Source organism: Copadichromis virginalis, linkage group LG7 (assembly GCF_057382275.1).
Source record: "Copadichromis virginalis isolate Kocher_CV1m ecotype Utaka linkage group LG7, C_Virginalis_male_GT1.1, whole genome shotgun sequence".
In the NCBI taxonomy this organism is placed as follows: domain Eukaryota; kingdom Metazoa; phylum Chordata; class Actinopteri; order Cichliformes; family Cichlidae; genus Copadichromis; species Copadichromis virginalis.
The window spans coordinates 5,969,655-5,997,423 of record NC_140624.1 but is presented as its reverse complement, the minus strand read 5'-3'; the positions used below and the strand labels follow the sequence as shown (position 1 = coordinate 5,997,423).

Below are 27,769 nucleotides of genomic sequence, written 5' to 3'. Positions count from 1 at the left end.
GTAACTGAAAATAAGGAACTTTATATTAAAGTTCCTTTAAGGTTTAGCAAAGAAATTAACTCTGTAACCTCTGCTGTCCCTTGGAGGAGAGTCTTCTCAAGTCTCTAACACTGCATCTTCATCACCTCACAAACCATGGAGCCATACTAAAACGTCTTGTGAATTTTAATCTGGCTGAGAACTGCACCCAGACTTTAAAAAGTGCCACATGAATCTGAGTGTTTAAAGTGCGGGTGTAAACGGAGATGGTGAGTTCGGTGGCCGGCTTGGAGGGACTCTGAATGTCTCCATTCAGCTGCACCTGTCTAACTGCACTAAAGGAGCCGGGACTGGGGCCCCAAGGTGGAGCTCAGCCAAGTGGCAGCAAGAGAGGAAGGTAAGGAAACGGAGCTCAGCGGAGGCTGGGCTGAATGTGAGTCCCCTGAGAATCTCTTCCACCGCCTACTCGCCAAGGTTATAAATAACTTTTATTAGGTTTACGTGGAATTAGCGCAGATGTTATTTGTCAGTATCTGCTCACAGATATAGACATAGACCTGCTGGCATGGGGAGAAGAAAGAGGGTAAAGGGTTAATATCAGGGCTTAGCATAAGATTACATGTGTGCAAGATGACAAGGATATTTGTTAAAAATAATACATTTGAATTCTGAAATTAAAAATGTGTTCATTTTACATATTTATTATTGTTATGTTTAATTGTGGTTTTGAAGCATGCCCCAGTATCCCTGGCATGTAAACAAACAAAAAACAATCTATTGACCACTATCCTAAAATGATGTTGTTTTATCTTTTGTTTCAAAACAGCCCTGACCTATTGAGGCATGGTGTCCACTTGACCCTTGGAGTTGATGTGCGTGGTATCTTGTATCTTGCACCTTTAAGCCCTGTAAGTTGTGATTTGGGGCCTCCATAGATTGGACTTGTTTGTCCAGCCATTGGGTTGAACTATAGGAAATCTGGGTCACAAAGTCATTGTTGTGATCTTCAAACCATTCTTGAACCATTTTTGCTTTGTGTCAGGGTGCATTATCCTGCTGAAAGAAGAATGCAATATCGTTTCCATGAAAGGTTGTAATCAAAGTCTGCAACGATGCTGAGGTAGGTGGAACGTGTCAAAGTAACATCCACATAGATGCCATGACACAAGGTTTTCTAGAAGAGTATCACACTGCCACAGTTTCCATAGTGCATCCTGGTGCCGTGTATCGCCCAGGTATGCAATGCACCCATAACTGGCTGATCATGTGATGCAACTCCTACATGAACCCTACCAAAGCATTTCATAATGTGATTTGTTAGTCCACACCCCCTTATTCCATTGCTTTGGGTCCAGTTGATGCTCACATTGTAGGTGTTTTCGGCAGTGGACAGGGGTCAGTATGGGCTCCATGTCCACTTACCTGTCACTAGTTCACTGCTGTTGCTTCCTTGGACCACTTTTCATAGATACTAATCACTACAGACCAGGAACACCCCAGAAGCACTGCAATTTTACATCACAAGTTGGACAAGTCTTCCTGCTTCTTCTTTGAGGACAAATTGTTCACTTACTTCCTAATATATCCCTAACAGGTGCCATGATGAAGAGACAATCAGTGTTATTAACTTCACCTGTTAGTAGTCATAATGTTGCGCCTGATCGGTGCAACTGCAGATTGCCACTGCCTGCACAGTCAAACACAAACCAGCATCAAGACAGAAAAAAAATGTGCAAACTTCAGGATTGGATTTGAACTAAAAATTCTGAAGTAATAATAATTAAAATCTGGCAGCTCCACTTGAATGTGGCCTCCAGTATGTCATGAAGTAAATGCAAACTTGATGAGTTAAGTAAGAAAATGTAAACTTTATTGCAACTTTGTCATTCTATGTTATCTGATTTACAGAAGAGAGAAAAACACTTGTAATGGCACAGTCATTGTATTACGGTCATTGCTGATACTGCAATAATCTAGACACCTGTGTCGTCCAGATTTGTGGCATATTAAGGCACATGGCTCACTCAGTCTGTAGAGGGAAGGAATAACACAACAAAGCTTTTCCTGCAACTCCTACATTAACCTACCAAAGCATTCCATAACAGCATTATATAATGGGAAAAAGAAAAGCTCCGCACATGAAGGGCTATGGGAAATCACAGTGTGTCCATTGTACATTCTGCCCCAGGAGACATTAAGACGTTAATGTGTTCACAACATACTGCGTTGCACTAAGACATCCGGTGATCTGATAGGAAACTTCATTAGACCTGAGTGTTTGAGCTGATACAGTCAACTTTTTAGATCAAAGTTACACAATCAATTTAGTTGAGATAAATGTTAAGTTTCCAGAGTTTGTATCCTCACTGTTTGCCATTTAAGATTTTCCTTTATGGAACAAATTGATTAAAAAAAAAAAAAGCAACACTGACAGTTGACTATAAAGAGCCGAGCTTCAGGGTATAAAGATTACGTCTCTTCTTGGACTGATTTTAAACATAATCAAAAAATAGAATCAGTCTCATTTACATTTCATTTGCTTAGAGCATTAAGTCTGGGTTCAAACAGCTTTTACAAGTAAACAACTAAACTTAAGAAAGTGATAGAAGTGTAAAGATAGTCCAGAGAGTAGGCTATGTAATGGTACACATGAGGAGAGAAGCTGAATTACTCACGAAGGTTTATGTCAGGTGGGCCTCTGCACATCTGTGCTTTCAACAATTCCAGCAATTTCAGGTGAATCCTTCACAAATACTTTGTTTCTCTCCAAAAAGCCAATTTCTCATATGCAAACATGGTATGCTTACAACTGAGAGCATTGTATTTATTTGATGTGGCTCAACATTTGGAGAAATATAAGTTTTGTACTTTATTTTTATGGTGAGAGTAGTAGTAGGTAGAAAAGTACCATCATATGACACATCGATCATATGTCCCTATCAAGTAATTATAAACTGAAGACACTCAACGTTTGCATAGAAATTGGAAAATAAATTTACCGGTTTCAGTAAAATAGGCTTAAGAAATAACAAAAATACAACTTTTTGTTTTTCCATTTCGGTTTTTGTACAGAATAGACAAATGAGAAATCTCCAAAAGAGTGATTTTTAGCACAATTGGAAGTCAGATTTTGCATCTTTTGGACCAAACTATCTTTATACCTGGTCCAAAGTCTTTCACTGAGCCTCACAGCTGCTGCTGGTGGATTCCTACTCATGAATGGGAGTGATATCACAGTCAGATTATCAGATAAAAAGGGTCTGATTACATGTATTTATACAAAATCTCCTTTTCACCCATGTGGTGTCATCAGCAAGGTTGTCTTTACAACTTAATTCGGCTCACATGTAAGAACACATCAACAGTCAGTAAAGAAAGAGGCACTCACTTAAAAGCGCTTGATACAGCAGGTTAAACTCTAATCTAAAATTTAAATATATGCAAAGTTACGATGAAAGTGGCTTGGCCTCAAGTTCATCAGCATACAGTACAAAGGGACATTCATGGATGTCTATGACTTAACTATTCTAAGAATATGAACTATGGGGTGATTGAGGTACATTCATCTTTCATAAAACATCGGCCCTTTGGCCTGATGAGTTCAAGTAAGAGCCTTTCCATAGAGTGAGCAAGACATATGGTACCATGGTGCTTGTATGTAGCTTCCTGTGTTAATTTCCCGCCAGTAAGTGTTTCTCTCAAAAGGCCCTTTTAACCGCCTTCCTTGTCTTTCTGCATCTTCATTTGGTCTTCTTGAGAAATTCAGATACTTTTAAGCAAACAAGGAGCTTGCTTTGTTCCTCCTTATGAAGAGAGCCAACAGCAGCTACAAATTTAAAGACTGTAGAAATGCAGTATGTAAACACACATACTTCTCCAGAACCATTAAAAAAAAGAAAACAAACAAACAAACAAAAAAAGCAGCAGAGTGGATGAAAAAGTCCAGAAACAAATCACTAAGAGGTAAAACCATTCAGCATAAAAAAAAACAAATGAAAAGAAGACAAATAACATAAAGGAAAAAAATATTTTGAACCATAAAGTGCAAGTATAAAAAAAAAATGTATATACATGTATGTATATATTTCTACAAATCGTCTCAAGGCAGCACTTGAGGCAGGGTCAATGGTCTTTAGTAGAAAAGTGCAAGTTAAGAACAGCACAAGTACCTAAAAAAAGAATTTGATTCAAAACAGTAACAGGATAAATCACGTGACTCTGTGGGACAGTCATCCGAGTCAGCTTCTCCGTAAGAAAACAGCCACCTCCGTCAGGGGGACAGGGTAGTCGTGCAAGAACGTCCCCCCGTCAAACACCCGTGCGTTCTGACTGTCCTGCCATTGAAAGCCCCCGTCAGGTAAATATATATCCCTCTGCACTGCCCCCTTCTCCACCACGGGTGCCACTAAGACCTGAAAATAAATACGTATAAGGGAGATTGCACATGCGTGACATCAGGATACGGCTGAAGTTGCTAAAACATGCCAAGTGCATTAGATCCCACATCATCAGAACTCCATTAACTGACCTCATCTCCAATGAGGAACTGGTCATTGATGGTAAAGGTCATGGAGTCAGTTGGATTGAGCCACCACATTGGGCGATAGATGGGGTTTCCCGTCACCTGCCACTCCTCTGCATACTTTTCAATCAGCGGTGCCACATCCCTCTGGTGCCTTGTTAGGTAGTTCCGAGTTAGGTTTAGCACCTATGGATTACCATTTGAGACACGAGAACGAACATTATTGTGGATTACAGTAAAAAGAAAAAGAAAAAACAAAAGAAAACAATTAGAATTATAACAATCGAATTAAAATCCATCGTTGCCTTTTTCTTGGGCAGTATTTTCATTCAGAACCACTTAGGCCTTTTTCACATCGTTCATCCAAAGAATCTATTTTCAAGAAATCTGGATCAACAGAGTAACTGAAACCAGTGACCAGCCCTTTCCTAAACTAAATCATCCACCGCAAGGATTTCAGTACAAGAAAAATATTGACAGTGAGGTCTGCTAAGGACATTTGTGCCATCTCTACACGCAGACTCAACTCAACAGTCACTCATTGTTGACTTAGTGGGTTTAACTCTGCCAAAGCCTTTGTGCTGTCTCCCTTTGCCCAAACGACTTCAGCATTTCTGGAAGGGTCACATCCTCTTCAGAGTCTCACGACAAAAACAAAACTTGACCGCCTCTATAAAAAAATGTATTTTTATGACTTGGGATTGAGACCATTTGTAGGAATGAGCCACTGGTTTGAGTGAATCTTTCCCTAATTGAGAAGCCAGGCATGTGTGTGGCTTTGAGGTTTTGCTGCTATTCGATTCCAACGTATTTGCTGCTGTGACCTGTCTGTGACCGACTGCAGTCTCACACATTCTGGAAATAAAGGTGCACCACATTTAAAACTGTAGTAAAAATGTCTATAAAAGAGTCATTTATCATGGGCAATGCAACAGTCTATCTCCACTAAAATATCTCCCCGCTCTCACTTCATCTGGGTTTATGAACTGAAGACCATGCAAGAGACCAAAATGGAAAACATTGCTGCTGTCAAATGCCTCGCCGTCCAAAAAGGCCTATTTTTATCTTTGTCACACAACACAAGTCACAACTAATATATTTTGCTGCTTTAGCTCCCTCCTAGTGGAAAAAAATTCATTTGATCACTCCCACTCTGTCACACTTGTCAATTACTCATGGAAATCTTAATTGCCACAATAAAGTATTTTTCCAAGACTTGTCCTCAAATTCATTATCATTCCTGCTGAAGTGGCCCTTGAGAGTGAGAGCGAGCCATAAATCTAGAATAGGGATTGTAATTCAGACCAGATGGACTCGTAACCACAGGTGAATGAGATGAGGAAAGGCGGGAGGGGAAGGGGGTTAGGGAGGGCATTACCCTTCTTCCTCTGCAGGAGCATAAAGCGTTTTTTGTTCAGGAACCTGAGCTCTGGTAACACATTGTCAAAAGCATCAATACCTGTCATCAGAGACTTAAGGCTTTGTTTTCCTGCTGTGCATGGTGAATAGTGTGTTCCTCATTTCCCATGGAGAGGTTCATGGTTCAGTCCTGCCCCTCCTGCTGAGGGGAGAGTCAGATCTGAGTTTTGATAGATCAGGTCTCAGCAGTCCTCTAGCTCCTCTGCAAAAGAATCGGTGGGAACTTCTCAGCGCTTGACCCTCAGAATTGAGGGCTGGCTGTTGGGCCAATGAACCACTTTTTCAACAGCAGCATGTGGGAAGGAAGGATAATCTCCCACCCCCTTTTAGAACATCTAATTGGCAGCATTCACACCTCACTACACTTGATCTCTCCACAGTAAATCTTCACAAGCGAAAATCTGGTTAGCAAGTCATGAGCAGAATGTGAACCTGCTAGGTTGTCACTAATGTGGATGACACAGCTGTAATGGCACCAAACGCAGGCTGCTGCCGGGTGGCTACACGAGGCAGACCGGTAGTATACCTGGCCCTCCCCGAAGATCCAGGGTGGTGTGTGGAAGCTCATAACAGGAAGAAAGGCTGCAATCTCCAGCCAGCGGATGAACAACTCCTCATCTGTGACCAGGTCTCCAGACAGAGAGCCACCTGTGCAGAGGCAGAGAAAAGACAAAAACAGTTAAACAGTGGGTACTCGTGTGGCTTTTGTAATTTGCAGATTTAAGACAATGCAATATGATGTACGTTGGCTTCTCTATTTTGGAAAAAGATCAATTTATCCTTTTAGATCTGGTTCATGTTAATTACTGGTGTTTTGCAAGCTAGTGTGGGCTATAACATTGTACTAAAACTATCTTGATACAACTCATACCTCATATCTAATGAACAATTTAAGATGTTTCACGGCAGTTATATCAGGCCCATGTTTTACTGACAGCTCCCAGCTTTGTCCAAAGCAACACTAATCAAGCGCTTTTTTCAGTTCTCACAAAAAGGCAAAAATATCACTATGTGATAAAAAAGGGACCCATAGGTTCTCGTATTACCTACTGCATCAGGAATGAGGAAGTTGTATCCCAGCAAAGTGTGGTGCAACAGGTTGGGAATGAAGGCCTTAAGACCCATCGGGCTCCAATCAGACTGCAGGGGGGTCATCCTCACAAAGAGTGGCTTGTAACTGGACCTGAGACACAGAAAAAGTCCTAATAAACACAAATGTGCCTTACGGGAAGCAATGTCATTGTGCATTAGCTGACAGATTACCGTGTCCCTGCAGTCATAATGGTGGAATCTCCTATCCTGGTGGCCAGGTCAGCCAGCAGGCTGATGTACTTGTCTCCACCCAGAGCTTGCGGTGGCCGCAGTGCCTGCTCCTCAAACAGATTCCCCTCGCCCCCTTCCAGCATGATGTACTCCATCCCTAAATGGGTTTGAAGGGCTCCTACCCTGTCCAGGAACCAGCTCACTGCTCCTGGATTTGTGATGTTCAGCTTTACACAGAACTTTCCTCGCCACTGACTCATCACAGGGATCTGGGTAGAGGGACAGAGGCAACTGCATTCTAATTGGTGTTTATTTTACACTGCTATTATTTTCTCTGTGGATAATTGACTAATTATAAACCGCAGTGCAACTGCTGCTGCAATTATAGATTTCCTGGTTTAGTCCTACTGCGTTTGCATTGCATTGCTTTTTTAATTTGATCAAACTGGAGCTGATTAATGCAGAGAGTCTGCAATGCAGGAGGAAAATATCCCCAAATCTCTGTCTGGTTTCATGTTTGACCGAATAGAGTGTTTTAGTAGCGTGAGGAAAGTTAACTGTCAGGGAAAACTGTACTTAGCATGAAATAAAAATGTGGTGGGTTCTTTATACTGCCTCCCACAACAACAAACTAAATGAAAATACATAAATCTCAGTTCAAAGTTCAAATGTGGATTACTGTGGACGCAACTAAGTGGTTTACAATAATGATAGTGTGTGCCTCTCATGCCTCACCAGCTGTCCCTGAGGGGCTGAAGGGAGACTGAGCCAGTAGGCCTCAGTGCCATCAATAAGGGAGGTGTGGAACTGTGTGGTGTCCACCCCCAGGAAAGGGGACATGGTGATGGAAATGTTAAGAAGCTTGACAAGTGGGAGGTCCCTGGTCAGTCTCTTGGACATCCCCCTTTTCCTGCTGTTGAGGTAGTCATGGTCCTGCAAAGTGACAAAAAGACAGACAACAATTTTAAATTAATAGTTTAATGGTGCTACTAGCATACACCTTTGCAAAGTTGCTTTGCAGAATTGTAGCTTTGAGAATGCAACTTCTGTCAGAACCATTTGACATTTGCTAGAGTCCTTTGGGAACTTTACATTACATAACTGTGGAACAAGACAAATCATATGTAAAATAGCTGTGGGAGGAAAGGCTATATTAGCTCATATTGTTTAATTTCTTAGATCCCCCCCCCACTAACCATTCATTTCTTCTGCTTTTTTTTAATCCAGAAAGAAGTAAAATGCAAAGAAATTCAAATAATGTGTTAGACTCTAGGCTTTTATTCTAAAAATTTACTTTAATTTCTATGTAATAAAATTAGAAATAATGCAAACCTATTAATAACCAAATCACTTTGATGCCAGTTCTTGCAGAGTAAAATGGAAACTGTACAATAAAAATTAACAGAGTGACTGAAAATGTATGGACTCTTGTAAAACTGGAGTGAAAGGGGATCATTGTTGCTAGCCACACTTCTACACAGCCTAATGTGTTAATTCTGTAAGTTTCCATGCAGGATTTTATGCTTGGCTGGTTCTTTATTGAAGTATGAAGGGAGTGAAGTGAGGTGGTACCAACAAAACTGGTGATTAATATCCTTAATATCCGCCATCCATCATGATTGCATATTATTCTGTATTATTATTTTGTTTCTGTTCTTTCACAACTACTGAAAATGCAATGGAAACATTACCAGTGTGTACGTATATAACAGGATGTCTGGAAATAACCTTTTATGGACTGATTGCATTTCTGCCTGCATGGTCTTCTGCTGTACAGTCTGGGTCATATCTGAGCATCAAGCTGGGATTACTTGCTCTAGTTGGCTAAGGTTCCTTCAAATCTCAGCACACCCAGTTCTTTGCCATCCTGCAGTTACCACACTCAGAGCAACCTAATACCTATTAGGAAAGGCTCTGTTTGTCTTCTCTCAACTATATTTGTTTTGTAACGGAACACCACCAGGTTCTACCAGGTGTTGACACGGATTGACTTGACTGTGGTCCGGTGGTGTCGTTACCAGGCAGTTTGCAATAGCATTTAGGGAAGGGAACTGTATGAATGTGCAGCTGAAAGAATATCTGAAAACATATTTGATGATGAAGTGCCCCATTTACATGCTGTAAGGCATCACAAAGTGTCCTGAAGATTTGATCGGCATTTTGTGGAACTAAGTTCTGTTAGGCAAACAAACAAACAAACAAACAAACAAACAAACAAACAAAAAAGGAAAAACAAACCTAATCTGGCTTTTGTTTTTCTATGTTGTAACATTTCACTGAACCTGTCCTCCCTCCCTTGTTCCCTGCCTCCAGTGCTCTGGAGATCTACTTAAGAAAACTCCTTCATCTCTATCTCTGACCAGTTGTGGGCCTCTGACCAATGAACTCTTACCAGATTTACTACCTGTCAGGGTTCCTGGGTCGTTGACTTAGTGATTTCAGTTTGTTCATGTTCAGTTTAGTTCGCCACATTAATGTTCTCACTTCCTGTTTTTTCCCATGTCAGCTTGTCTCTTGTGTCATTAGTCAGATTATGTTCAGCCCTGTACTCACCTGTTTCCAATCGTTGTCATCATTCAACCTGTGTATTTAAGTTCCTCGGTTCCACCAGGTCTTTGTCGTGTCATTGATGTTGTGTACGCTGTCCGTGTTTCCAATCCAATAAACCACCAGGCGTCACCTACCAGCGAGTCCTGCGTTTGGGTTCCTTCTTCCTCGCCTCCACACAAAACCTGACAGAATGACACGACCCGTGCCACGAAGACACGATTGGAACCCAGCGGACTCGGACCTCTATGAGCGGCAGGAGGCAGCACTTTCCCGTTGGGCAGAGGAGTTCAGGGGAAAACAGCGGAGAGAGACCATGTCTTCGAGGGGACTCGCCTGGCTCTGGGCAGGCCTCGCAGACGCCGCGTTCCCCCACCTGCTGCCTCACCTGCACCGGAGCATTTGCCGCGGAGAGTGGGCGTTTCTCGCCGTGTTTCAGCCGCTCCTTCTCTTGCCGCTCCGCTCCTCGCTCACACACCCGCCGCCTTATTCACTGGACCTCCAACCTCGCCATGCCACAGTTGCTCTGCCTCCCAACTCTGCTCAACGGAGGCTCCCGCGCCAGAGGCTGTTGTTTACCCTGCCCGTTTCCTCTTCCCGGAGAAAGCGGCGCGCACGCCTCCATAATATGGACCATTTTGAGCAACTCCCGGTGGTGAGTTCCAGTGATTGTTTTTCGCACTCTTCGTCTGACTCTTCACTTAAAAAAATAGACTCATCTCTGATTCATGGGGGGTTTCCCTCCTGGACGATGATGTGGACTGGGAAGATTTTTTTTTTCTGCTCCCCCAAGGACTGTTCAGTCAAAGACTGTGAATAGTGGTGGCAGAAGGACCAGAATAATCCCTGATAAACCTGGCAGTATCACACACCCAGTCATTATTTCCACCCCTATCAGTCAGCCTACACCCAAACCTGTGCCAGCTCCCAGGAGGAGGGCAGCTGCGTCCCAGTCCACTCCTGCACCCGTCCGTGTTCCTCGGGTGGGTGTGACTGGCGTCCAGTCACCTTCCATTCTTGTCCCAGCACCCAGGCTGAGGGCAGCCAGAACCCAGCCTGACCTCCCTAGAGGTTCGGAAAAGCTAGCCTCTCCCCCTACTAGTCTACCTCTTCATCCACCTGATCCAGCTTTCCCTGGTTAGGCTAGCGGACCTGTCCCCTGCTCGGGCACCAGCTTTACTAGCCCAGGCTGCAGCTTTATCCCCTTCACTAATTCAGTCGTTAGCTCAGCCATTAGCCTCACCAACCTCTGTTGATCCTTTAGCCTCCCCAGTCCAGACCCCTGTAGTTCAGTCTCCTGTAGTCCAGTCTCCTCCTGTCCAGTCGCCCGCAGCTCAGTCGCCTCCTGTCAGTCCAGTCGCCTCCTGTCCGGTCGCCTGTAGCTCAGTCACCCATCCTCCCACCGCCTGTGGTCCAGTCAGTTCAGCCTGTAGTCCAGTCTCCTACCCAGTCACTCATTCACCATCCTGTTCAGTTTCCTGACCTGCAGCCACAGCATCCAAAGCCAGCTGTGAGCTCTCTAGCTCCTCAGCCAGGGGTTTCCGCACCCGCTGGCGCCCACGCAGTCGCCTGCAGCCGCCCCACGCAGCCGCTCCTCCGTCACCGCCGTCGCCTACAGCCGCTCCTCCGTCACCGCCGGCTCCTCGTCCTCGACGGATTCGGCCACCTTCCAGGCCGCTGACTGGACCTCGTCGCTGGCGTGGCCGCCGCCGTCTTCCTCGCGGCCGCCCACCGGACCTGCTCAGTGGCCGCCGCGGCCGCCCACCCTGTTCCTTTTTTTTTTTCTTCTTCTTCTTTCTTTTGGGGGGGGTACTGGCAGGGCTCCTGGGTTGTTAGTGATTTCAGTTTGTTCATGTTCAGTTTAGTTCGCCACATTAATGTTGTCACTTCCTTCCCCCCCCTGTCAGCTTTTGTCATTAGTCAGATTATGTTCAGCCCTGTACTCACCTGTTTCCAAACATTGTCGTCATTCAACTTGTGTATTTAAGTTCCTCGGTTCCACCAGGTCTTTGTCATTTCGTTGATGTTGTGTACTGTCCGTGTTTCCAATCCAGCCAGTTCAGTCAAGGCTGGACTGGGACAAAAAATCGGCCCGGGCATTTTGACTAGAGACCGGCCCACCAGGATAAAGATTGAAAATGTGACGTCATTCAGGGATAAAACCGCAAAGGATTCTGGGAACTTGTGGCAAGAGGTACTAGCGCACGCAGGCTTTCAATTGAACTCACTTACACAGCGATAAAAAGAAACCCAAAAAATGGCAAGAAGCTGTTGTATTATTAACTGCAATAGCCGGTGGCATGACAGCCACAGGAAGCCGACGGGTAAAGAGATCGTTTTTTTTTTTTTTTTGTTTTTTTTTTGAAGTGAAATTTTTTAAGCCATGTTTCCAAAGTAAGAGCCGATGGATGGTCTGGATATACCAAATATAACGTCTCAGAACACCCCAGCTCACATGTTAGTCTGCTCCAAGCATTCCCACAAAGGTCAGAGTTTTGTAGTAGTTAATACATCATTTTTCTTAACATAATTGGTGATATAGGTTACAAGCAAGTCTGGCGCTGAACAGAAATTGTCGCGCTATGCTCCTTTGTTTATTGTGCATAAATAGTGAATTGTTCTGACACACACACAAAACCTGACACAACCTCTGTGGTTGAAGCAGTGGATTATGAAAATCTGCAGCTATGCAGCGGAAGAAATGAAGATGAATGAAAAAAGAATAATATACACATCTTAATTCTTGTCACTGGGTTAACAAACTTTTCTAGGCTTAGTAAAAGAAGAGAGCTTCTACTGAAAATAGAAACTCCATGAACTGGCTTCTCATTTCAAGACCTCGTATCAACAGACTAGTAGAATTGAACATAAAGCATGGCCCCTGCAGCCAGCTATAATGTCAACACACTATATTTGTAATGTTTAAATAAAAATTTAAGCTAAATACAGCTGATGCCTGCATCCGCAAAACTTCTATCTCCATCATTTGATACCTGCAATGGCAAATGGCAGCAGCACCGCAGCAGGTGGCCCAATCCACCAGGAATGTCCACTTCAGTGCGATAAAGCAAAGGTTGCATTCGAAAATGCTGAAAACAGCAACCTTTTATGATGCAGTGCTGACTTTTTATAATCTATTTATTAATATGAGAGCTCACACCTGCCATACAAAAACTGTCAAGACACTGAGTGTGTTACCAATCCTTATCCACTATTTGTTAAATCCTGTTGGTGGGTTAATTTTATTTTTTATTTCATTTAAACGGTTTAACCAGTGGGATTTTTATCCGACCCAGATTGGGTTTGCCTTAGCAGAATATTTTCACAATGAAAACTTAACTCTGTCACAGCCTTTAAAGGCTGGGAGAAGACACAGCACAGTTCAGTAGTCAGTGTGTGTCTGCATCATGTACCATATCAGAAAGGAGGGTGGTGGAATGTTCATTGAGGCTGATGACTCCCTCCCCAAGCTGGTGTCTCTTCAGACGATTCGAGAAAGTCCTCATCTCCCGCTCCACCTTCGGCCCTGAGTCCATGTTGGCGAGCAGCTTCCAGAATGGCAGCCTGCGGCACACACACAGGAATCAGACTGGAACAGTTAAACACAGTTGGCTCGCGAGACTAAAGTTTCAATCGGTGCTCACCAACCACACCAGTGCACCGCTGTTATAATAACCAGAAGTGAAGCAGAGTGAAATTTACATCTGGTCTAATCTAAATCTAAACTGAACTAACCGCAGTGCTTTCATGTTGGGCAGCTCCCTGCTGTGCTCCGAGAGCTGTTGCACTGCTTCCTGGTGAGCAGCTTTTACATTGTGGGCCACACACACAGTGTACTGCAGAGGGAGTCGCTCCATACTTGGAAGTGACTGTAGGCAGAACTGCTGTCTGCTGTCCAGCCCGAGCTGCAGGGGGATGTCAGGAGATACAAGCACTGCGACACCTGCATGGTAGGAAGCACACAGGAATGGGCGTCGGTCATTAGCTTACATTATGCTTGTGGATGAAACCTTGCTTTAAGGAGTCAGATAAACAGCTGCAATATAAAGTCACAGTCTAGGTCATACACTCATGCGAAGGAAAAGTCAGGTAATTCAAACAGTTATGATTTAAAGAGGCAGAGATCAGCGCAAATAAGACAGTCCATTGCAAATTCCACTTATATGACATAGTGCATGAGTGTTACTGAGACCAGTATGAGTATGACGGATGGAGTGTTGTGGGAGGTAGAGTGCAGCCTGTGTCAGCTGATATTGCTCCACTCAGATGTAAGAAAAACACTCCCCAGAATGAGATATAGCAGCACACAGTTGGATGAGTTTACCCTGAAACTACTGGCAAGTTCTAAGTAGGTAGGTTACACTGCAGACCAGTGAAATGAGATTCAGGTAGCCTGGAAAGTAACACTGAGGGCAGGGTTAGAAACATTTTTTATTTGTCCATTATGCTTGCTTCTGGGCAAACACGAGCATTGAATGTCCCGTGCATGTTCCCTCTCCGAATAACAAAACTTACCAGAAATATTGAAGATTTGAAGATGATTTTTGTCTACTTTATCCTTCTAAAACCTTGCAGTTAAGGGGGCCTCTTTAGATTTCTGCTACTGCATGCACATACAGTCCATCAGATGGCTTGCATAATGACAAGATTATGTGTAGCTGAAAATTGTATCTGCAGATGTAGTTGCCCTGGAAGGAATGCCCCATTCATCTCAGGTTACCCTAACCCTAACCACTTCTCCCCTAACCTGACTCCCACCTTCTCCCTCCCAGCTTTAACAACCTTCAGTTCCTCTGTGCTCTGCTTGGCTATGTTTCTGTCCCATCTAATAAACTGAGCCATTAACACAGACCCTGACCTCGTATTGAGATTTTGCAAAAGCTGCTCAAAGTAACCAAACTGGGGTTTAAGATTTGTGACCAATCAATGGACAGATTAGACAGTCTGAGAAACTGGTGAGACCTTGGCTCATTTCAGCTGCTCTCTCTAGTTTCAGTGGGCTTACTGTTCTCATGGAAGCAGGGACCAGGAGCAGGCGGGATACTCGTGTACCAGTTTATAATCAGATTAATAGTTTCAGAGATCAGTATTTAAAAGCCTTGTGAGGAGCCTTCAGCCTCAGGGTAATTCCCACGTGTTTGCAATGGATAATGTCAAAGAGATACTGGTAACACCTCAGCTGCCTCTCACAAGGTATTAGGTCAACATCCACGTGTTTGTTACAAATTTATAAATGGCAGATAAATGCAGATTTTATTTAGGAAATATTTATGATAAACATTTAATTTTATGTATTTCTGACATACAGAAATATTTTCAATAACAAAGGAGTTGAATGGACGCGATAGAAGAAAGTTGATAAGGCAAAGGTGCTTTGAAAGAGTATGGTGGTGTATGATGTGGTTTGCAGAGAAAATTATAAAGATTTATAGAAGGATGGAAGTGGAAAGAAAGTAGTGGAAACATACGCAAAAGGACTACACCAGACAGCAAGAAGCCTCGTAGACTAATGTGCTGCTGAAGCTGCAAACAGTGGCTTTTACTAAAGTGCATACAGAGTGGAAAATGGAGTTGAATTTGCCTTCTCAAGTCATAATTAATTTTTGTTGGAAATGACACTGCAGAGCCTCAAGGAAATGAGACAAACTGATCCTAAACTGCTGTACCTGTTATTCCATCTCGGATTAAACGTGCATTTTTGAAAGTTAAGTATACCAAATCCTGTCGTCTGTTTATAAAATCTTACTCAAAACACTATGAACGCACTGGTGTGCCTTTTTTCCTGTCAGGGAGCTTCTCATTTAAAAACAACCCCCCACCCAAACCATTCTAATCCTGTTTATTTATTACGCTCTATAAGATGCAACGTATGCTAGCAGGATTTATGATCATTTTAAAGAAAATGAACAAGATTTGAAGCCTTAAGTTGTTCCCATAGTGGTGTACCCAGGAGGTGAGGGAGATTTTTAAAGCAGCTTCTTAAAAATTCCCCAAAATTCAATACATTTTCTTTTTTCTTTTTTACTAGCTCTCAAAAAGTGACATTTTGTGACTGGTGGAAAATATGCTCTCGCCTCGCCTCTCGTTAATTTAAAGATTACACACGTTTGCTGTACAGATCTGATTGACGTTTCTCAGTTTTGTAGCTGTTGACACGCAAATCAAACAACTATCAGATATATGTGGACATACATTAATTTTCACGTACACGTCTCTCAGGCACACCTTGTTCAATGTGCAACTGCAGCTTTCCAAGAAAAACAGTGCTGAGCTTATAGGACCATAAAGACTCTTTGCTCACTTTCACTCAGTCTGACCTCAACATCTGTAGGTGGTAGCAGACCCTGTGCACCTTCACCAGGGTCGGTAAGGTTTTAATGTGGCGCCTAGGATCCTTGAGAGTGCTGGTCTGAAGGAAAATGCTACTCTATGACTCCCTGCTGCTGTGGACCAGATGAACTGCACTCGTTTACCTGTCATAGTTTTACTGTTCTTTCTGACAACCGTGCAAACTTACAGACCTGACTAGGGGTTAAAAAAATGTGCATTCAAACACTAACCCTGTGTGTGCGAGTTTGTGTGTGTTTGGCATGTACTTCTTTAACAATGGAAATTTCGTTTTTGTGCCCAACCTCAAGAAATTGATGGCCACAAAACTGGGACATTGCCATTGTAGTAAATTTCCAATCCCACTTATTGAAGAAATAATGAAACACTAAAGAGGCTCTCTCTGCTCTACTCCTATCATCAATCAGTTTTATTGTTTCAAGGGTGAGACACTGTGTTCTGTACAAACATTACAGATGTGTCCTTTTCACTACCAGCAGATTGGATTAGACAAACTCTAAAAACTGTGAGAGCTGATATAATACTTTTTGTTTGGCTTCAGTGGTGACGTTAGCAAACCGTTTAAACTCATATTCTGACATTCTCACTTGAACAAAGATTTCACTAAAGCTCAGGGTTAAAGTAAGGAAAGGGAAATGACCTGAACAACCACAGACAAGTTACGTGTCTATATGAAGAGTACAGAAGCTGTCCCGTTGTTACACCCTTTAAAAAGTCTTTCTTCTGTTTCTTGCCTGTTGTCCTTCATGGAAAGTATAAGAGGTCAACTGTGGAAAATGTTGTGGGGTGATTTTCATTCAGTAGTTCTCTCATACAGGAGATGACAGCTTGCTTTTAACAAAGCTTCAGCTGGCTAACGGTGTCATTCTTGAAGTGTTTCACATCTTACTTTGCAGGAGTGTCGAGGTTTCGGGGCAGCTGCCCAGGGACCTCGTCGTGACCTATTGAGCAACGCAGATGAGTGTTTTGGAGCAGTGTCCTACGTTTGGCATCTTGATCTCGGATTGGTTTAAAAACCAATAAGAAAATCATCTTTAAAACATTTCCAACGAGAAGATATTTAGTAAAAATTAAGAACACAGTTAAGAGAGCTAGATTTCTTTTCTGATTTCTTTTCTGATTTCTTACTCTTTGGTACTCCGTAAGCCTTATTTGCGCTTTCAATTACTGGTTAGGAGAAAGCGAGTGTATTTAGTCTTTGCATCTCCAAAACATTTGTAAAAAGCTTATAGCTTGGATACCTTGCATTCAGATTGCTGAATGACATTAAAATTTTTTGATAATTATCTGTTTTTCTTTTGTGGTTTCCTTCCTTCCTCTTCTATTGCTTTCCATGAAACTGAGTAATGGAAACATGTTTTAGCTTTAACTGTTCTATCCCTTGTCAACATAAAGCTCCGTTATATTAGAGACAGAAGTCACGTGTGCATGTGGAGGAAGTGGTGTAATATCTTAAAGAGTTGTTGTAAAGTTGTTGCGAGGAATCTTGGAGAAAGCGTGTTCTGTGTGTTTCTCTTCATGAAAAAAAAATCTATTAAGAAAAACTAGATTCATTACTGGCTGGCTGAGCACAACAGGAGGGGGACATTTAAAGTAGTTACACAATCACATTTTTAAAAAACTAACAGGTTTGCTCTGAACTTTCGTTTGTAATAACAATTCGGAAACTCACGATGCAAGCCAAACTTCAGCTCAGTACAAAGCATTTGGATACAGGCCATGGAAAAATGAAGTCTTTTATATATGAGAATAGAATTTCTGGCAAATAATTCACCTCTCACTTGTGTGCCAACATCCAACAATTATTTTACACATAAATCCTGCCGTGTTAATTAGTCACACACGGGACAAAAATGGCTACTTTGCTTTCAAATCAATGTGTTTCAAATAATCGTTTCCGCCGCTTGTATTCCCATTACTGCTAAAGATCTCATTATATTATAATCTATTTCATTTTGTTTGTTATTTTAGGAGACAAATAAAGAGACAGTTTTCATCTGTTACTGGTTTGTCTACTTAGTATTGTTTTAAGCCCACAGGCAGCACACAATAACAATCTTTTTGAACACATGCAGTATTCCCATGTCAAGCCTTCGGACCTCTAGCTGTAGCCCTTTTAATATGCCATTATAATGCATGTGATCTAGGATGCTACTTTGCTAATAGCTAATCTGTTCTTACTAGTCCAGTTGTGTTTTTGAATGGATAAAGACAGGTGTGGCTGTGATAAGTTCCTCCAGTTGGAAACGCTCTCAAATGTCACTCTGCTGCATGGTGGCATGCTGTATCTCTTTCATCCAGTTTCTCTACCTTGGCTTTACTTTGCTACTCTTTACCTCTCTTCTTGATTCTCTGTTTAATATGACCAATTACCATACATATATGCTCTGTTATCACAAATATTTCAATCTGTCTGCCATGGTCTTTAACTATCCCAAGGAGTCCTCTTAAGTTTTTAATGTCAGCCACAGCTCTATACTGCCCACAACATTTATAACTCTAGCTATGACTAACTAGAGTCAGTGTAGACAGGCCACTTGCAACGATCAGCGGGTTCAAACAGCTGTGAAGCCTAATGTTACGTTAAAACTGCATTAACTGTATGTTTGTTCCTCCAAAGCAGATTTATGAAGACAGCTCAGATGAAAGTGTTGTCAGTCCATTAATAATAAATAATATTAACCAAAAGTAAAGACATGTGGCGATTGTTTTACTTTTTTTAAAAATTACTATTGGAATACTGCCTTCCCAAAATCTCCTTTTTTTAAACGAAAAACAACACTGGAGTTCTTGTTTTAATACACATTACAATACACATTTATTGGCGCAGACATATCGCTGCATTTCAAATACACATGAACAGTGTGTACTGTGTGTCTATGACTGCATACGGTGCTGTGTGCATGCAGCTAACTCCTATTGAGAAGCACTATCCTAATCACGGTTTGCTGAGTGTTGGTGGACACAGCTGGATTTAAAAGCAACTTTTCTTGAGAAGAAACTGTTAGCACTTGGAAAGGGGTGAGGAGCTGTGCATGCTAATAACCAGTGATATATGATATAATTTCTTCTCTATATTTCTGTAAGTATTTTTCCATCTGCATTCAATTAGACTTGATTAAGTGCAAAGAAAGAGAAAAAAAGCAGGAACAAATCACTTTTCTAATTAAACTTTCACACGGTTGTATAACCTCACAAATCTCTATAATGATATCCACACATGAATGTGGATTTTCTTTGCCACAAAAACTTCTGTAATTGTTTCCTGTCCCAATACTATTATCCATAAAAATGAAGCAGTTATGACTCAAACACATTATAAGATTTATAGCTGAATTTTCCATAGTTTTTTTTAATTTGCATTTCATTTATAGTTCAGTTCTGGCTTCCAAGCTGAGTTTGCTTATTTTTTAATAGTATGACAGGTATTTGTCAGTGTCTCGACTTCAATAACACTGGAATACACGTGACATTACAGCCATAATAATGTTAAAGCAGCAGATTCTATTAATGTAGTCATCCCAAAACCTTTGCATTTGAATTTATCTCTATATTCTTTGATTAATGTATCAGATGTTTACACTTAGCCTGGCTTTTTAGTTCCATTTTAGTTAACTGGAATGTTTTTCCACGCTTTTACTTTGGTTTTGGTTAACTATAATAACCTAGTTCACAGTCATAATCACATTGGATTTTAATCTGAGATATCATGTGGTTCTTTGGACTGAGCTGCTGGGCAGATAAGGAAGATAAACGCAGCTAATGAAGACTGACAAAATGCTCTTTCTATACAGATGAGAATAAAGTGTTGTTATTTTGCCCGGAGCAGCAAAATGAGCACAAATTCATTTTGATGCATGTAAAATGCAATATTTTTGTACAAAATATAAATGTAAATTCAACATGTAGAGAGACTATAACAGGGGTCATGCAAATAAAGGGTAGATACTAATAGAGTATGCAAACTACTCTGGAATTAAACCATAACTGGATATTAACTCCATTCCTCTTCTTTCTGTGTGGAGTGTGCATGTTCTCATTGTGTGTATTCTGTGTACTCTGGCTTCCTCCAAAAGTCCAAAGACATGCAAGATGAGTTGGTTGGCGACTCTAAATTGGCACAAGTGTGATAGCCCTGCAACTGACTTTTGATCCTTCCTTGGTGTACCCCACCTCTTGCCCTATGACAGCTGGGATCGGCTCCAACCCCCCATGACCCTGAATTCCATTACTAGAAAAAATGAATGTCTGGCTGGCTGGCTGGCTGGATGGATGGATTGATTTGTCTGGCATGTGACGTGATGTGGTCTGAGAAGGTGTCCATTTGCTGTCAGTTCTGACAGTAAAACACAGTACATCACTGGACTGCCTCTGAAACTCTGTCTCGTATGCCTTTTGTAAAAGTGGCTGCTAATTCACAAATGTACCAAGTTTACACCGGAGAGAACAGCTCTTTCGTGCAGTTCAAGCAGGTGTAACATTTCTACTTGCAGCACAGGACCACACAAGTCTGAAGGTTAAAGCCCTTGTTGGTGATGAAATGTTCTGTAGGTTACACAAATTACTTCTTTAACTAAATGGACCGAGAAGCTACTAGTTTGTCACACATCAGACTGATTATGTTGTTGGCAAATAAGGAAAATACATGAAACTTATGTTCTTGTGATCTGTTGGACTGGTGTCCAATATCTGAAAGCAAAGTGAGAAGTGTTGAAATGCTTGGAAAATGTATTTGATCATGGAAAAACATTTTCTCTCGGGCCTAATGTGCACATTATGCAAATCCTGGAGCCAAACAAAGACATCCTTGAACTTTAAAGCAGGATATCATGTTAAATATACCTTTAATGCTCCAACAGGCATCATTGTCATTGCTGAGCATCAGTTTGCTATGTTTGGGGCTATGTATCTGTGAGAGGTTACTTGGCAACAAATAAACAGTTGATCTCATTGGGATCTCATGCTATCTCTGGCTGCATGTGTGTGCATGTGTGTTTTCCTCTCTGTGGAAAGCTAAGCAGATAAACAAAGGGTTACGGGGGTCCTAATAATTACTGGCATCCTTTCACAAGGTGGAAAAGGGATTTAAGTCATGTGACTCTCAGGCGAAGCCTGTCACTGTTACATAGCAAAAGATATATGTGTGTATATGCGGTTGCATGCGGTTCCATCAGCATGTAAATGACTGAGTGAAGCTAGTGCTAACAATCAGTGAAGTCGATGATTATTTGTGTCGCCTTATTGGGTGATGTCACTGCGTTCCCTGTGGCAGGTTATTTGAGTTTTGTAGTTACTCACAGCTAAATCCTAAACCATTTACAGAGCTCAAAGATATTCACTTAAAGCCCTACACCTAAGGCCTGCATGTAGAAATGAGAATATGTGAATATTAAAGATTTTTTGAACAATGTCAGTGTGCTAATAATAATAATCATGATCTCAGATTGATATCGAAATTCGATAGGAACAAAGATTAGTTTATTTAAGCAGTAGCTCAGAAACCAACCCAACACAAAGACAAATTGAATCTCCATAGTCCATGAGATTTGTGTAAACGCACATGCACACACTCTCTGCAGACATTCTTCATCAGTCATATTAACCATTCACATCCGCTAACAGCCCCTGCCTCTCCCCCCTTTACCCCCGAGGATAAAATCTAACACCCTCAAAATAACCTGGTGAGTTATAAGAGTCAGCAGGGCCTCCATCCAACCTGCTCTTTTAATAGAAACAAAAGACAATTACTCTGGTATTCCTAAGAGTTAATTTAAGATGCTACAGGTGGCTTGATTGCCTTTGTACTCTAATCTCTGAATTAATAAACTGACATGCCACAGCCAGCATCGTGTTACACTATCTATGTGGCGAAGCCAACTTATCTAGTATGTTGTGTGTGTTTTAGGGACGCTGCTTTAGTACCATTTTTGCCAGCTAAAGCATAAATGCTTACATGAGGGGCTGAAAAGGGTAGGACAACACAACAACATCCACAGGGCTTCCCTCGCGCCCTGGGATTCACGCCACACATGGTATACCCACTCATGTGGGATCAAGTTTCAAGAGTCCTTGTTCTTGTTCTAACGCTGCACCAATAGCAAGCGTGGCAAACTGCCAACATCCTTACTGAGGAGACCTTTTTTCTTGTAATAACATAGCCGTGGAGAAGATTTCTAAATCCATTTCTAACGACGAGATCGAGAGCAAATCCCATCAGTGACCTCTTACCCGATGAGCCAAGGAAGTAGCGCTCCAGGGCAGAGCCGAACCCAGAGGGATTGTCCTTCAGATCACTGACGATGAAGGGCTGCATCGTGGTGTTCTGATCGTTGATCGGCCAAGTCTGACCCCGAACACTGGCACCCCCGTACCAGGATATGTTGGCCATGGAGAAGCAGTCCTGAATAAAGACACGCATGTGCAAATATACATGCAATCACACATTAAAGGGAAAAGGGAAAGAAAACCAGAGTGAAATGTTTGCAAACAAGAAAAAATAAAAAATAAAACAGTGATTAACTAATTCGATTAACTTTATAAAAAGTCATATATTATTAAAATAGTAGCTGAATTAAGTATGGAAAGAGTAATGTTTGTGAGGAGAGGGTAAAAAATTTCTTTTGGTTTTAAAACACTTTAGCAACCTCACTAAAGGGCACCAACATTTTGTCAGTATTTGACAAAATAATAAGAAAAGAAAAGAGAATAGAACAGAAAGCTTTTGGTTGTCATCACTGTTCTGTGGTAAATATAAGGAAATTAGAAGTACAGCAGTTGATGCATTAGGGCAGCAACTCTCAAGAACAAATTATTTAAGAGCGTCTAAATATTTTAGGAGACTTACAGTCCATAATAAATTTCATTTCTGTTCTCAAATTAGGATTTTACTTTAATTTAAACAGCTACAAATGTAATAACATTATTCATAAAAGCATTGTATTAACAGTTTTTTGACTGGATGAGTTAATGTAATATTTGAAATTCAGTGTCAGTTAAGGTTGCATCTGGTATATCAGTGAATAAAATGCAGGGATTGAGCGTCAGAGAATTTTATTTCATTTTTTTAAACAAATGCTTCCCCTTCTGTCTTCAAGAGACAAATACGCAGAACTTAAGTTAATTTTTTCACGTCAGCAAATCTGGGCTCCATTAAGCAGTTTCAAAACAGGTGCCAAGTAGTCACCTGAGAGGCTCTGGGCAGGATTTTTGGAAATTATGAAAATAAATGTGACTTTGGTTTAGAAGATTTTCTGTGAGCAGTCACACCACATGACAGGGAGTTATGTCGAGGAATGTTCCAGTGGGGACAGATTAACCTACCCAAACTTTGCAACAGTTAAATGCTTCTGACGATTAAGGCAGGGGAAAGTACAGTAAGTACTTCACTCAGTGTAGTTAATTAAATGGCTTTAGAAAGAGACAGGAAGAAGCATAACAAGTCACCTACAACGATTTGACAAAAATTTTTGTCCCCTTTCTGATTTATTTATTTCTTTATTGTCTATTTGTCACACTTATGTTTCAGATTATCCCAAAAAATTAATATTAGACAAACAAGCCCCTCTTACTCTAACTCTAGTCCCACAGAATGAGACATTATCCACAAATGGAGAAAACTTGAAGAAGAGACAGGTCCACCAAAATTACGATGAGAGTGCACTGACAACTCATCCTGGAGATCACAAAAGAACCCAGAATAGCATCTAACTTGCCTCAGTTAAGGTCAGTGTTCATTATTCAGCAATAAGAAAGAGATTAGACAAAAATGGCATCCAATGGAGAGCTTCAAAATGAAAACCACCGCTGACCAAAAAGAACAAAAAGACTCATCTTGCATTTACAAAAAAAAAAACATTTTGGCAATCCCCAAAATTTTGGGGAAAACATTCTGTGAACTGATGTGACAAATGCTTTTTGCAAAGTTTGCGTCCTGTTACATGTGGCTTGAAAATAGCAGAGTATTTCACTAAAAGAACATCCTATCAAGAGTCAAACATAATCATGAGGGTCTGTTTTGCTGCTTTAGGACCTGGACGACTTGCAGTTATTGATGGAACCTTGAATTCTGCTTTTTCAAGAAAACCTCTACCAGAAAATCCTGAAGGAGACTGTTCGGCTATTCACTGAGGCTCAAGCACAGAATGACCAAAATACACAAGCAAATCCACCTTCAAATGACTACAAAAAACTAAAAAAAATTAAGGTTTTGGAGTGACCTAGTCAAAATCTGGACTTTAATCAGAGTGAGACACTTTGGCGTGACCTTGAAAAGTCAATTATGCTCAAAAACTCTTCAATGTTGCTGAATTAAAACAATTCTGCTCAGAAGAGTGGGCCAAAAACTACTAGGACGACTAAGACTTATCACAAACACTGGATTGGAGTTCTTGCTGCCAAGGGTGATACAAGCAGTTATTAGGTTTAGGGGGCAATTACTTTTTCACATAAGGCCAGGTAGGTTTGAACAACTGTTATTTGCCACACCTTTTTTGTGCTTAATAAATAAAATCATCATTTTAAACTGTATTTTGCATTTATTCATGTTATCTTTGTCTAAAATATGTGAAATTGTAAAACTAGCTTGATTATCTGAAACAAGTACCAAGTGTGACAAATATGCAGATAAATACATTTTAAAATGGAGGAAAAGAACACTGTATGTGCACATGTTTGTTTCACGTAGTTTAACATCATTCCGTGGCCATACACTGGAGATCAATATAAAAATCCAGTTAAATTTAAAAAAAATTATACAAATTTAAAACATTTATCCGGTTTTTTGAAAACGATAATCACGTATGCCGCAAGAAACACATTTAACTTTTTCTAAAAGGAGATTTCTACCATTTTGAAAGCTTCTCTTTTCCGTTAATAAGTTATATAAACAGATTGTGAGTGAAATACATTTTTTCTTCTTGATTATTGATATAAAATATATACTTTTAAAGTTCTTATTCTATAATATTTGACGGAGAAACTTTGCAAAGGGACCTGCTTATAAATTGTTGCACACTGTGCACCAGAAATAGGCTGTTATCAAAGCAAGGCAATGTCATTCCGCAAACTACAAACTACAGAGGGGGACATTAATGTTCCTAGCCTGAAGAAAGTGCAAAACTGGGTTTGCACTCCACATTTTGCTGTGTTTTGTGTATTTCGTGTGCACATAAAGAGAAACATTACCTTCAGCTCCACATGACAGTGTACCGGTGTCCAAGTCATGCTGTAACACTCCGTCTCCGTATCCTCATTCGCTTCGAGCGAGATCTTCACCTCGGCCACCGAGTCCCAGGTATAGCAGAACTCGGTCTTATTGAGCCAGCACAGGTTCCTCACGAAGGGAATCTCTATATCTGGGTTCCCTACGTTCCCGACGTCAATTTCCACGTAGGTCTTATCCTCAGTCAGGGTCTGTATGAGCAGCGAGTGGGTTTTTCTCTCCCAAATCAGTCCGCTGAAAGTTCCCCTAAGGATCCAGTTTTTGTTGGGCTGGTCCACCACTTGCCAGTATATGATCCCGATGGTCATTACGAAGAAGACGGCAACCCCGAGACAGGCTATCGCTCCTTTCCAGGTCTCGTTCATCTCCTTCAATCCCGTATCCCATGTTACCTCTGGGATGGGGCTAGGGTTCCTATTTCGAGCGTGGGGCATGTTGTTTTTGAGATCAGCAAAGAGTCAAAGAGTAAAAATGCTGCAGAAATCTCTGAGCGTCAAAATCATCTGTTGCTTCATCATGTCATGGTGTTTTCAGTGAAGCTACAGTGTGAACCATTCTACTCTTTATCATTACACGGTTTACACTGCTGTTTTGGGTTTTTGCGCAATTGTGCCGGCAACAGAGACCTGTCATGTGAGGAAAGCTGTGAGAAAAAAAAAGCCCAGCGCAGAAATAAAATGATATGAATGAATAACGGACTTACCACATACTGCTGATGTTTTAAAAGGATTGGATTTGTAAATAGCATTGGGTGCAGTGAGCTCTTAGGCAGCCTCAAGTAGGGTTTGGCAGCAATGCCTGCGAATAGCTCATAAGACGCTGTCTTGCTTGTCCTGCACTTTCTGACGTAACGCCGGGTAGTTTCTTCAGAGGAAAGGTAGAGAGGGGGAAATAGGGGATCAAGGGGGCCTGGCAGAGTCTTGGAAGTGCCCGCCGGGGTGAGGAGGCCACGGGCAGCCTGGAAGGGAGGGACCCCCATGCGTGCTCCCAGACTCTCCCTGCGCTCTCCATGCGTAAAGTCTGAGCACACTTCTCAACTCTTGGTTTGGTAGACGGCGAGGAGCGTCTATTGGAAATGGCAAGGTCGGGGAACATGCCATACCTCATCCAAATGAGATCCCCGGGTGTTTCAATGAAAAGCAAAGGGTAATGTCAAGGACTGATGGTGAAATCATGAAAGAAGCGTTCAAACATTTAGGATCAATTATATTCCAAATTATTCAAGCTTCAAGCAATTAAAATAATAAATACAAATTTAATTTCATTTTGTTTTGGTGGGTTTTTTGTCGTTGTTTTTTGTTTTGTTTTGGGGGGTGGGTGCGCGTTATCTTTGGGCTCATTACCACAATGGCCAAATATGTTTTTTTCCTCTATTTTTAATGACAAATAATTATGTCACTTGTTGACTGGCTCTACAGACTTTGCAGGGATTAAAATGGTTTTTGACAATTTGTTAGTTTTGCTGGTTACAAAATGAAATGAGGCACCTGTTATTTATCACACATCTCTGCTGTATCTCCAGGGCCAAAGTCATATAGCTCAAAGCAAATACATTACAGTAAACCTACTCCTTTATGCATTATGTGCATAAGTTATACCAAAAAGCTATATTTTGAATATATAAAAAAACATCAAAAATCAAATATCAAATGCTGGTCTAGGTGTTCCTCCTTAGTTACATATATGTATATATATATATATATATATATATATATATATATATATATATATATATATATATATATATATATATATATATAAACTACCACACATAAGAATATTAAAATAAATGCATGGCACAAAAAGAAAAGCCAGTACAGAGCAGACAATGCAAAACAAGATGATGGCAATGATTAAATGAGCTTGTGGCTTTTACATCCAGATGTGCCTTTCTCTGCTCTTTCTGTTAAGTGTCACTTGTTTTGAAAATGATCTGCATTCCAGCATGTGACAACAGCTTGCACTTAAAATAAGTTGTTTAACCAACATTCTACGATACAGTAGCCAAAATGTTACAACCAAGTGTTTTGTTTAACGTGTTGCTCTTTAGTATTGTGACTTTTGCACATTTTAGATACAGCAATCCATGGTAGATTCCATGTGTGTTTTGATATTTAAAGACCTGTGTGTCATTAAGTGTGTGAAGTTTAGTTTGTTGTGTGTGCTTCCGTTTCATGTGATGGGCAAAAGACATCTGAGGACAGAAATGCTGCAGGTGATGGTGTGATTGATTGAAGGTGGGATTCTGACTGTCAGCATTAATTTTGCCTTGAGTTATAAAGTCAGCATAGATTCACTGGACTTCTGGTCAACCCATACTTTTATATGGTGACTAATCTCAGTGGACACTGAGATTTGTTGATGCTGAACGCTGCTCTCACTGAAGCATATTTTCTGTTATGCAGTAACTTTTTGCAACCCAAGCTGTACACTGCTCATGTACATTTTAATTTATCACTCTCTATTTATTT

At 41.1% G+C, this 27,769-nt stretch overlaps 1 protein-coding gene across 3 annotated transcripts; it reads right to left on the bottom strand.

Moving 5' to 3' along the window:
- Positions 1-1,827: 1,827 nt before the first annotated feature.
- LOC146704307 (SITS-binding protein) lies at positions 1,828-26,873 on the bottom strand. Of its 3 annotated transcripts, none has more exons than XM_085461367.1 (11): positions 26,002-26,868; positions 25,262-25,924; positions 22,307-22,478; positions 13,466-13,673; positions 13,144-13,294; positions 7,919-8,116; positions 7,184-7,452; positions 6,967-7,103; positions 6,447-6,568; positions 4,508-4,687; positions 1,828-4,391 (listed from the first exon to the last, which is right to left on the bottom strand). In XM_085461367.1, exons 2-11 carry the CDS (start codon positions 25,730-25,732, stop codon positions 4,218-4,220), a joined length of 2,082 nt encoding a protein of 693 aa, XP_085317493.1. In that variant the 5' UTR covers positions 25,733-25,924; positions 26,002-26,868; the 3' UTR covers positions 1,828-4,217. The 3 variants fall into 3 exon arrangements, with proteins under 3 accessions (XP_085317493.1, XP_085317494.1, XP_085317495.1); XM_085461368.1 differs by having other exon boundaries at positions 25,262-25,712; XM_085461369.1 differs by lacking the exon at positions 1,828-4,391 and having other exon boundaries at positions 4,624-4,687; positions 6,971-7,103; positions 26,002-26,873.
- Positions 26,874-27,769: the final 896 nt, after the last annotated feature.

What these genes read in the sequence shown, in the direction of transcription:
- LOC146704307 (XM_085461367.1), bottom strand. Translation starts at nt 25,732, where the DNA reads ATGCCCCACGCTCGAAATAGGAACCCTAGCCCCATCCCAGAGGTAACA. An exon ending in ACTGTCATGTGGAGCTGAAG is followed by an intron (nt 22,479 to 25,261) that starts GTAATGTTTCTC and finishes GTCTTTATTCAG; the next exon opens with GACTGCTTCTCCATGGCCAA. An exon ending in CAGCCCCTCAGGGACAGCTG is followed by an intron (nt 7,453 to 7,918) that starts GTGAGGCATGAG and finishes CCCTCTACCCAG; the next exon opens with ATCCCTGTGATGAGTCAGTG.